The sequence below is a fragment of the Rhea pennata genome, chromosome 3 (assembly GCF_028389875.1).
Source record: "Rhea pennata isolate bPtePen1 chromosome 3, bPtePen1.pri, whole genome shotgun sequence".
NCBI classification, from domain to species: Eukaryota; Metazoa; Chordata; class Aves; order Rheiformes; family Rheidae; genus Rhea; species Rhea pennata.
Window position 1 is genome coordinate 122,679,358 of NC_084665.1, and position 12,316 is coordinate 122,691,673.

General features: G+C 45.2%; 1 protein-coding gene across 2 annotated transcripts in view; it reads left to right on the forward strand.

The window, feature by feature from the left end:
• Positions 1–962: 962 nt before the first annotated feature.
• The window catches only part of PTCHD4 (patched domain containing 4), an 82,962-nt gene continuing 71,608 nt past the window's right edge, over positions 963–12,316 (forward strand). Inside the window, exon 1 of one of the 2 annotated variants that reach the window (XM_062571196.1) lies at positions 963–1,562. In XM_062571196.1, coding sequence (XP_062427180.1) covers positions 963–1,562 — 600 coding nt within the window. The remainder of the gene's footprint in view (positions 1,563–12,316) is intronic. The other variant, XM_062571197.1, reaches the window with a different exon arrangement.

The following is a 12,316-nucleotide window of genomic DNA, read 5'->3' on the forward strand; positions in this document are numbered from 1 at the left end:
AGACAGTAGCTGGGGAATGAACTCTCTTTTCTCCTCCTTACCCCAGGTCTTTCCTAGAGCGGCTCTCCCCTTCTTAGGAGCATGGGGCAGCTCTGGCTGGATGACCTCAGGCTGTAGATGGGGGAAAGGGGGGAGATATCTGGCTGTGTGGGCGCTTTGCCCAGAGAGGTGCGTCCCCCTCCAGCCACAGCAGGGCTGCGTGTAGCGGGGGGATGCAGCAGCGGGACCGCGCTGGCGGGCGGAGGGACGGGGAGCAGAGCTGGGCAAAGCGCAGAAGAAAGTAGCGGGGCGAAGCCCGGCTCCGGCAGCCGGGGAGGAGCGGGAGCAGCTCACTGCGGAGGGGCAGATGCACGGCGGGGTCGGGAGATGCTAAAATGCATGATCATCCTCGCCCCCCCTCGGCCCCCCCGGCCCCGGCAATTCCCCCCGTGCGTGGGTCGGAGTGCGGGGAGGAAGGGAAGCGGCGGCGCTTGGCAGCGAGGAGGGGGCTCCCCGCTGCCGGCACGGCTGGGAGAAGCCCGCGGCGACATCCCGGCGCGGCCGTGGCCGTGGCCGTGGCCGCGGCCTCCCGCGGGGCTGGGCGGAGCGGGCGCGGGCGCGCAGCGGGCGCGGCCCCGGGCGCGGAGCGGGGCGGCCGCGGGCACTGCAGAGCCCGCGGCGCTGCCGGTGCAACGCGTGAGCCGAGAGGGGGGCACCCGGGAGGGGGTGTGTGTGTGATGCTGTTTGACTGGGGGGCGGGGGGGGGAGGAGAGAAAAAAGAAAAAAGAGCCGAAAAAACCCTCAAGGACCCCCCCGCCCCAGTCCCTTCCACTCCGACACACACACACACACACACACACCCCATTGATCAATATTTGGCTGTCTTGCTGCAACTTGCTGCAGTCTTTTAAAGGAGTAGTAGAGGGAGAGAGGGAGAGAGAAAGGGGAACTGACAGGAAGGGGTAAGGAGCTACACATGTCACATGTGCTTTCTAAGACGACCAGGAGCATCTGCAGGCTGGATCTGGTGGAGGATGCTGCGGCAGGTGATACACAGAGGGCTCCAGTCGTTTTTCTACAAGCTGGGCTTATTCGTGAGCAGGCATCCGGTGTTTTTCCTCACTGTGCCCGCAGTCCTGACCATCATCTTCGGCTTCAGCCTGCTCAACCGCTTCCAGCCTGACACTGACCTGGAGAGCCTGGTAGCCCCCAGCCACAGCCTGGCCAAGATCGAGAGGAGCTTAGCCAGCAGCCTTTTCTCCCTCGATCAATCCAAAAGCCAGCTATATTCGGACTTGCACACCCCGGGGAGGTATGGCAGGGTGATTCTCCTCTCCAAACCCGGAGGCAATATTTTGCATCAGGCTGATGTGATCCTGCAGATCCACCGAGCTGTGCTGGAAATGAAGGTGAACTACAAAGGCTATAATTATACTTTTTCCCATCTGTGTGTGTTGAGAAATCAGGATAAGAAATGCGTGCTGGATGATATTATTTCAGTGCTAGAGGATCTGAGGCAGGCTGCCCTCTCCAATAAGACAACAGCCAGGGTGCAAGTGAGCTATCCCAACACTAAATTAAAGGTATGCTCTTACTGCATGCTTTTGCCAATTAAAGAGGCAGCACTTCATTTCTTGTCCTAAACAGCAAAGAGAAATATAATCATATCTATCTCTCTATATATAGATATGTGTAATATGAGCTTTCCTCGGGAAGCAGCTGAAACTGGTGCCTTGCTATTGTTCGGTACGAGGAGGGAGGGTGGGGGGACCGGACGCTAACAAACCCGGAGAAGCAGTAAGTGGAGAAGAGCTTTGGGACTGTGAGACCTTGCAATGTGTTGAAGGGTTAATGCATCACGAAAAAGGGGCAGGAGGTCTGTAACTTGGTGGAGGATTGAAAGCTGGGGGCTTCACTAACACCTATTCTGATCCCCGTGCTGTGGTAGCATGATTTGTCTTTAACATGGCCAGAAAAGGCTTTCCTCAAATGCACGGTGAGCTCCTGTGTCTCCTTGCCTCTGTGAGTGCCACAGAAGCAGCAGGAGGCTTGACCAGGAGTGATTTCAGGTGTCCTGCTGTCTTTTTCTTTTTCTTTACCTGCATGCAAAAAAAGGGGAAGGGAAGTGGAATTTTTTCTCTCAGTGTGAAAGTAATTAGCTCTGCCACTGATGGATGGGGTGGAGTTTTGGGACGGAGCCCATCAGGCTTCCGGCAAAGGCGAAACAAGGTAAAAGGTAAAAGAAGTTTCAGTCTTTCTGATTGCAAGAATAGACAGTTCAGTACAAAAGATCTTGGGGGTGCTTCCCTGGCACGCAAGACTACACCAGCTTTCCCTCTCATTGGGACCAATCTGGTTCACTAGGACTAACCTGCTGTGAGCAAAATAGGTGCAAAGTTTTGCAGGTGACTGGTGGAAGACGTTTTCACAAATTATAGCAAATCTCCAGCCTCCTCTAAGCACTGCACCAGCAGCAGGTTTTATTTAACTGAGTTTAACAAAATCCCGTGGCACACAGTTAGGCATGGATCAGGTCCTAGGGAAGGGGATATTGTCCTTCTAAGCCAGAGAAGCTCCTAGTGGGTACCTATCCCCTCTTTTGTCAAAGAGATCTTTGGGGATGAGAGAGGTAGTGTCGTTGAAAGTCCTGGTCAGATCCTGGAGTTATCATTTATTTACTACTGCTCAATTATCAGTTAAAAAAGACAAGCCGTTCTCAAACCACGTTCCAAGAAATAGATAGATTTTATTGATCTTTTGGAGAAAAAATGGGTAGAGTGAGACACTTGGGATTTGGTCGCATTGTACTAGATGTTCCAGTAGTTGCTCTGTGTGGAGTTGTGACCGAGTTGAGTGTGTGGAACTCCAAAGGTGTCCTTGCTGCTGCCCGAAAGTCCTGAGTGCAAGGAGTGCTAGGAAGCACAGGGAGTTATCTTGGATTAAATATCCTTGAATACATTGTGTCTTTTAATTCACTGTGAAGACAATCCTGCTATTACATAATAAAAGTGCCTTCTTTCTGTTTTGATTGCTTTTAAAGTCAAGATTAAGCTAATTCAGTGGAGACACCGATAATCTGGACAAACTTTGTCAGCAACTGGCCTTATAAAGAAATGATCATTCTACCTCTCCTAATCCAGATTAATTTCCTTGTGCAGAGAAACCCTAACTGAGCATATGAAAACTAGATGGCATCATCTACTATTTGTTTTTTTTTTTTTTTTTTTTTGTTTGTTTGTTTTTTTTAATTAGGGCAATGTCTATAGCTTCCTAGATTTGAAAAGAGAAAAGAAAGACAGAAAGGAACATGTCTTGGATTAGAGATTTAATGGAATAAAAGTGATAGGTAGACAGAGGAAGATTTTCCCAAATCATGAAGGTCTGACTCTGAGGGATGCTAAATATCAGTCTGACATTTCTAACCCCCCCCCCCCATAGCTATTGCATATCATTTTCCAAGTGAGGGAATATATGCCTTTAAGTATCTGCCTTTAAAGTTGGACAGAGCTGGGAGCTTTCTATCCACTTCTCAGTAAAGGGAGGTAATGCAGCCAAAATCTGTGACTGCACTTCAGAGAAAAGCTAATGGTTACAATCAGTTTGTAACTGAAACACACTTTGGCAGGGCTTTCTCTTTCCCGTTTGGTAAGGACTTGTCTGCGGTGCTGTAGCCAACCTGGGCTGCCTTCAGTGACCGAGCATCCAGAAAGCCACTTCCTCTGGTCTCTCTGGCTCCAACTGCTGCCAGTAAATTATTTTTACTCCTTTGCATGGATAATTTGCTTGGTGAGCCCCCTTTTCTGTCATCTCTGTGCCTTCTATACCAAGGCGGTAGGTTAGGAAGCTGTGGGTGAACGTCTCTTGATCTCCTTCAAGCTATGGCCAAGATCCTGGTTTGAGTGGGGCTCCTGGGCGTGTTTGCTGCTTCCTCTCTGCATCTCCGAGCAGAGGCCTCTGCCGCTTGCCCTGGTGTCGTGTTTAGACAGAAATACTTTGGATGCTGCACCTGCAAGGGAACAATGTCTCTGGCAGTAGTTACAAGAGGTTTGTTTTAATTTATTTTTACCTGAATCATGAAAGGAGAAAACAGTTACAGTTGGACCTAATGGGAATGCAAAACAGAGGGCTAAATCTGGCTACCTTTACTCAGTGTGGAACAGGGCTTGTCACCCATGTCCCTGGGATCTTTCTCAGTTAAACTTCCAGGCAGCCATAAGGACCCATCAGGGTCTTCCAGGCTCATTCGTATTCTCAAAGGCCATGCTACTTATTTAATACTCATAGATTTTACTATGTCTTGTTTTCTAATAATGGCCTCAGATAGAATAAAATTCTCCTAAGAACAATACAGTGAGTTCATAAACTGGGAAGGTGTCCCAGGCGTGCTTATTCTGCAGCCAACGTGGGGCAAGCGTTGGTCTGTACTTGTCTGAGACCCAAAACGACAATCTCAAGCCACTCTAATCCCTCTTCTGCTTCCTCTGAGAGTTGTAGAAGCTTCTTGTAGTTTTGGGGATTTTTTTCCCCTGAAGTGCTGTGAGTCGCTCACACCTAGTCCCTCTTTTTGCCTCCTGCTGGAGCCCAAGTGTATTAGATCAGCTCAGGTAGGTGAGGACAACTGAAGGCTGATTGTAAATGAGCTCTTGCCAGATCTTTCATGGGAGCTTTGTGTGAGCAGTGTGAGCAGGTTTCAGCAGACTGCTCTGGTTGTGAAACAGCTGTTTTAGGGGCTGCAAAATATAATGAAAGTGCTTGGATTTTCCTGAGAAAATCTGTTTGTGAAGGGTAATGATCATTTAAGTGTTACTTGTTGTAGTATCAGAACAGCTTACTGCCTGAATATATCTAGCTTCACAAGCCCTCTGTCAATAGGAAAGTCCTATTCTCTCCATTTGACAGTGGAGTGGAGGAGCAAGGTACTTCCACAGTGCAGACTGCAGCATAGTTTCAAATATCTGAGAAGGGTTTATTTCTGCTGTGGCAATGGAGGGGTCACCATAGGCTAGTTTATTCTTCTGAGAGGCCAAATAAACCAAGCTGTACAGACATGCCTGCTCCCCTTGCTTTCAGGGCCCAGGAAGCTTGTTTATGGTTATTGCTATGCTACGCTGCAGTCTGCAGCCCAGCCAGAGGAGTGACTTGCCCAAGGTCACACTGATAGCCTGTGGCAGAACAGGAAACCAGAGCTGGATGTCTGGAGTCTTGGATGGAGCCTTTTCCTTAAGTCCTGGAGCAAGACTGTGTTTTCCCCAGCCCAGGCAACAGCAATATTCTTGTACTTGAAGTCTGGATTGTTCCCTAATCTCAAAGACAGGATAAATCTGCACTGAGCACTGGCCCCCAATCATCAAATTGTTAAATTGCAAGTGTGGTCCCTGGCAGAAATTTTGTCAATGGGCAGTCTTCCAGGATATTGGCATGGCTTGGGAGCTAGCATGCATCAGGGTCCGATCCCAGTGTGTCTACTCTGTTCTAGGGATAAAAGAGTGCATCTGCATGGTTATGTTGTGCCCTTGCCCTCAGGGCCAGAGTATGGTCTGTAGTACATTTTATTTATTAGTATAGATGAAATTATTGATTATAGTGGGATTACTTTACATGTGCTCTCAGATACCAGGAAAGGGACTGTTTTTTCACTCTGATTTGTCAGTGACCCCACCAAATTTGCTGTCCTTTTTTGGTAAAATAAAACACTAAAAACACAGTCCGAACCTGGAGAAAAATGCAACCTCACAAGCATTCTTTTTTCTTGTATTTCATCTTTACTGTTTCTCTTTATGTTTATTTGTTAGTTTTTCTGAGAAAAGATGATAACTTAGAACTTCTTACCTATCTGGGATCAGACTGAATGGGGCAACCGCTAGTTAAAAGGAGCTTTTGTAAGCAGATTGGTTTTTGTAATACTGCCTCCAATTAATTAAATATCAGTCATTTATGAGCACTAGGCTAAACAGCAGCCAATAAAAGAGACATCTCTATTACCGCAATTGCGATAAGCACATCAGCTGAATATTGAATCCTTTATTGCTAAGTAGAAAAGTAGCTTGCATTCACTCAGCATCTCAAAATCTACAATTGTAGATTCAGTACTGGCCAGATTCTCAACTGTTCTCATGCTAATAGCTGTAGTTTTAAATGACTCTTACTCCATTTGCATTTGAGGAGTCTTTCCTGATGGTCTAAAATTAGTCCCTCCTTAGATGACTCTGAGGCACCAGCCACCAAAATGGGGTGGAGAGTATGTAGATCCTTTGGACCAGAGTAGGCATATGCATGTAAGTAATACAAACTGATTACTCCCTCTGTGAAGCTGATCCAACGTGTGAGATTGAGCTCACTTCAGAGACAAACGTCTGGGCTGGGCAAATGTCCTCCAGATGCTTCCTCTGAGGCAATGAGGCTCTGAACCAGCTGTGATACCATCCGTCCCAAGCCAAGCCTATGGCTCAGGATCCTGCGAAATGCCCTGGTGGCTGACAAAAGCCACTAAGTCAAATCGTACTTACAAACTGTGAGCAGGGAGAGGATCAGGAGAGGAAAGCTGGAGGCAACAGATAGTTTTGATCTCAGTCTTTCAGATCAAGACAGGATCAAGCAGGCTGAGGACAGAGTGTGAAAGTAAGACAGAAAATGTTTGTCGGCAAGTAGCTTCTTCTGGTTCACAAAACCCTCTTCCTCCTCAAATCGTGTTTCTGCACTCTCCAACAGCACTAACACAGGGTCCTCTGGTATGCGATATGGCAAAATGAGTGCTTGGTGAACCTCCCCGCTGGGTAGGAGCGTCCCCGTGCCCACCTTGCCACTGGCGCTTGCATCAGCTTAGCTCTCCGCCCTTGCTGGGAGAGCTTTTTACTACAGCTAATGGCTCTTGAGGACACAGCCAGACAGCCTGCCTGCTCTGTGTGGGCAAGAAATGAAGCATTTCCTGGCAAGGTTAGGGAAATTCTCCTCTCCGTTCTTTCTTAGCTCTGCTAGACCAGCTGTTAAAACATTATCCTTGCCTAAAAGGAAGGCCAGGCTATCGGCTCTGACTGGGCTGAGGGCACCAAACCGGACTAACTTGTATAAGGACAAGCTGCCAGAAATTAAAGAAACCTTGGAAAGACAGCAGAGCCCTATTGAAGCAACAGTGGAATCTGGATTCTAGGGGGCTCTTTTTGCTCTGCCATTCCTCAGGGAAATCTATTACAAACTTAGTTTTCCTTACCGCTCTGGGGTAAATTCCATTTTCATCCCACAGGGCTGCAGATAGCATATTCACTGGGTGTGTGGCTCTTTCCTTTCCCGTTCATAGATGAGATTAGTGGCCACGTTGATGTCTGGGAAGAAGAAAATTCTCCATTTGTTCAGGGCTTCCACAATGCAAACCTTGTGTGATACCTCAGTTTCTTACATGAAGGGCTGACCACAGGTAGGTACAAAAGTTTTAAAACTCCTTCAGTCCTTATAACTAGGATTACTAATAGGATCCAATTATATGATGATCTCTCAACCTTATTATTACTGTTCAAACATAGTACACACTATGCAGGTATGTAAAGAGACAAAATTTGAGAATTAGGCAGCCATGAGATGTACTGTAACGCAGACAGGGAAGGGTATGGAGGTCACAGTCCCATCTAATGTGGCAGACACTGGTTTTAACTTTGTCTTTGTCCTTGGCCTTTCAGATGTCCTTAGTCAGGTGCTTCATGCCTTCCCATCCCAGCTATTCCACTTTTTCATTAGCTCTCCCTGGGAACGATGGCCTTTTATGCTGTGCCAGGCCTTCTGGAGACCTTGCCATGATGTGAATAATAATAATAATAAAGAAGCAATTGGAAGGTTGTTTGGGTAGAGAGGGAAAAAAAAAGATTTAAGTTCGAGTCTCATCAGCTGTAGAAACTGCTCATCATGAATCTGGGCTAGATGTCAACCAGTTGCCAAAAGTTCAGCAACAGTTTAACTTCCAACAATAGCTATTCCTCTGTGGACAGAAAAATCTTTTTTTATCTCATTTACTAAATATTCAGAGTTAAACTTTTGACTTGGTCCTATAACGCTCAGGATGCTAAAAATGCCTGCACACCTCTGGGTGTGCTCAACCTGCACTTCTGCTCTAACATAACAGCTCCTCCTAAGCTCACGCCCCCCTATTCTTTTCTTTCCAAAATCAAAGCCCTTTACTGCACTGGTTATGTGGACTGATGGAGGGCTCTGAACTCCTTCTTCCGGACTGGTGCAGGTTGGATCTGCAATGGTTGCTGTTCTTGCTGCCTGGTAATTTCAGATTCCACCACGCTATCAAAGTGAGAAAAGACAACTGATGAGCTTTAGTAGAGAAGACATGTAATCTTCCTAGCTAGAGGAAAGATGTTTTGAGGAGCAGAGCAGAGTGGAGTGGAGAGGAAAGGAGATCCTTAAAACAACATTAACTGACATTACCTGATGATCAAATGTGCAGTGTGTGATAAAAGTGGAAGGAACATTGTAAAGAGAATACTGGAAAAAATAAATACATCCAGAAAAAAAGTTCATATATTCTTTAATGTTCTTTATATGTATATGTGTATGCATGTGTTTCACACATATCTTTCTTAACTGGTTAGCGGGAAAATGATGTAGATAAGGTGTGTGCTAGACTTTTTGAAAATACTAATCTTAGAACAAAAACCATATTAAATCTTATCAGCTGTTAAGAGATAATAAAGCCCTATGCAGAGCTCTGCATGGTTATTACTAAAGAAGTCATGGTGAAAAAAACCCACTGCCTGGTTTTATGAGAGGAGCGAAATGAATTTTTAAGACCGATCTTGCATTTCAACAGGAAGCCTTCAATTTTTTCATACTCCATGCATGCTCATGGTGAGATATGCTGTGTGTGACTGAGACTCTAGGACTGAAAAGCACCTTTAAATAATGGATAAAAACAAAGTATTTAGCATCTTAGGAAAGCTTGTGTAATGGAAAAGAGAGGGGGCAACAAGATGGGGAAAGGGTTAGGTATAAACCTTTATACCTCTGTTGCTCACTACATTAGTGCTGATCTCTGATTTCTTACTTACTGTGGTGCAAGACGCTCCCTCAGGGAATAGGTAGAAAAGAGAAGTGCTGGATAGGTTGGCAGCGGGGCCGTGAAGCAAACTAAGATGGGAATGAGCAGTGAAAGAGTTCTTCAGTATTGCAGGGTTCTGGGAGCCGGGGTGTTTCCGAGATGGTCACACGCAGAATACCGTTGCCCTGATGCCCAGGATTCATCTGGTGTGTATTAGCCTCACATTTTCATTGCACAAGCAGGTTTGAGAGTTTCAGTTGAAGTGCTTGGAAGACTGATGATATGAAGCAAGTGTGATCTGGGTGGCAATAGGAAGATTTCCAGCTATAAGGAATTATTACGGAGCTGACTCAAGAACAAACAGTATTAATTGTCAGTAGACCACTCTGGTAGGTCACAGAGATTTTGCTGCAGCTTTGTCTCTCCTTAGCCCCACTGACATCTCGATGCTGCATTCCCAAACGGTCTCAGGTCTGCATGGCCAGGAGCAGCTCTATGAGATGGCAGCCAGGCCTTTCACAGCCTTGAAATGGCCAGATCAGCCTTTCACACTGGTTTTGCTTTCAGACTCAAAAAAGGACCTTATCCAGTACACTCTGCTGGCCAAGTGGCACAGCCCCGAAGGAGCTGATGAGGAGACCACAAGCTATGCAAACTGCACGTTGGTACCTGACTTAGAGTACAGAATGGTTTTGGCCTGATAATGGACTGCAGCTAAGAGGGAAAAAGACAGCCCCATACATCTGTGATGTTTCATATATATGCATGAGGGCAAAAATGTAGGCATCTCACAGAGCAATTCTTCTTTAAAAATATCCATTGCTCCTACACCGAGGCTGGAGTGCTTGCCAGCACTGAGAGCATCTGGGAAGACAAGGGGCACTCCTGCCTGTCTCACCTGTGGCAACAAAGGCAATGCCACACAGCAGGGATTTGAGTATAATCCAAACCACTAAATTAAGGTACCTAATTTGGGATTAAAGATGAAGCTCCCAGTGAGTCAGTCTGCAGTGTGCAGTTACTGAGAGATCTGGGAGGTGCCACTGAACAGCTCCACAGGGAAGCTGAGCCCAAACACCTAGCCAACATCCTCCAGCAATATAGGGAACATAAACATCACCTATAGCACTGGTTCAGTAGGCACATAGAACTTAGGCACATTAGGTGACTAAACAAGAGAGAAAAGAAGCCCTTGAATGAAATAGAGTCTCACTTTTCTTGCACCTTGTGTAGTTGTTTCCACCAGTGTAAAACAAGTGTTGTCATGCTGCTGGGGAAGTGCTATATTTACCACTCATGGTGCATTTTAGCACGGGTGTGAACAGCTACACAAAGCGCACTACGATTCGGAAGTGGTCACAGGCTGTTTTGCTGCTTTTGTGCTAAATCACTTGCCCGTGTTGCACGTAGAGTGAGCCCACAAACCCTCAGCTGGATCATTTTCTATCAGAAGTTACAGTATTCTTGAAATCAAAACCTTCTGTAAAATTATGTCTATCTTGCCCTTAATTTTGTCTTGGAGGGAGAAAAGAGAACGGCATGTTCTGATAATCCTTCATTTTGTTTATTGTTTATAAAACACATTTTCCACCCACTACCCAGGCCTCGCAACCAATATCTAGCGGTCCAGTTTGGTGTATGCTGGCCCAGCATACAGCGAGAGACATCTCTGTCCTGGCATGACAGGCGAAGGGATCCTTGCATCCAGATGTCCAAACATATTTAGTTTGTGAAATACTGCAGTTCATTACATGGAAAGATTTTGTTAGCAGTGCTTCATTATGCAACCTGATATCTTGTTTGAAGGGGCTTGAGACTTAAAAATAGATCTCCTTTTTCCTAAGCATTTTCCATGATTAGTTTTAACTCATTATCTAAATACATTATCAAATTCAATGTTGAGCAAACACAACACAGAGATATTAATCTGTTTTTTTCTCCATAAAACTGACATTTGATTGTATTTTTGATTCATGTTCCACTGAGTGAGACTTGATTCACAGATGAGTACAAAATATCCCCCAGAAGATACTGTATCATACACACTTCATGACCTATACGGCAAAGCTGCTTCTCTTCAGGAGTATTTGTGTGGTGTGGTATTAAAGCTTTACCTGTGGTGTTTCTTTCTTAATAGTGTTTCTTTCTTAACTAGTATTAATTTTCCTGTGCCTGGCTTATTTTCCATCTGTTGCACAAAAGTCACTGGTCAACCAGCTGATGCACAGCATATCAGTCATTGCAAACTACATAGAAAACTGGGACATCAGAAAAGAAATGTGCATTTTGAATATTTATAAATGTCTTTCCAACATATTCTTTCATCAAGCTTCAACAATAGCAAAAGCATTAGGTTTTACGTACATCCCCAAAAATAAAATTCACAAGTCTGATGAGTTTAAGAGCTCCTCTGTTCTCCTGAAGTATTTTGTGATGTTTTATTTTTTGTGGAGAATTTAATTTTAAAGATTTTTTTTTCCCTTAAGAGATTAACGTTTGTATTGTTACAGCTTTTACCATCTTCTTACCCCCTACTGTAACATTTTGGAGGTACGAGGAGGAGACATATGACATCTTTGAAGATAAAATATGTTATATAAATGCCAGCTGCACTTGCATATGTTCAATGGTCTTTTCATCAGAATACTCACCTCAGAGGAGTCATTTGTCACTACTTAACAGATCTGAACAATATTCCTTTAGAAATAATTTGGATACTTTTTTGTGGAAAACCCAACCACTCTTTGCAGTACTAAAAATGACAGGGAAAGAAAAAGGGCCAAATAGAACATGTTTTTCCTTACCTTAGAGCAGCTAAATAAAAGGTAACCAGAATAAAGAGCAGCCCAGAAAGAAGCTCAGGGAACCAAGAACACCCTCAGACTGCTCTTTCTGTAAGATCAGTTTGACATGAGCCTTTCCTATTTCAAGGAGAAAAGAGTGGACAGAAAGGACAGCACTTCATACGCTGTTTTGTGAAGGGACACGCTAGAGAGTGGGATGGTGATTCTGACGTGAGACTGAGTATTCAAATACTCCTATTCTGCCGTGACCCAGATGCTCCTCTCCCGTATGTTGGTTTTCCCCTGTAAAGGCCTGTTGTGGCGCAGCTGGAGAAATTCAGTCAAAGAGGGCAATTGCACACCTCTTCATCATAACACCGAGAAGTTAGAAATCTAAAAGGTTTATAAACTCAGACTAGCTCATTCCTTGGCCAGTGTAGGATTATGAGGAAATTCTAACTGAAAAATTAATTCAGATTGACTTGGATGGGAAATCAGTCGTGTGGGTTGGAAACTGGCT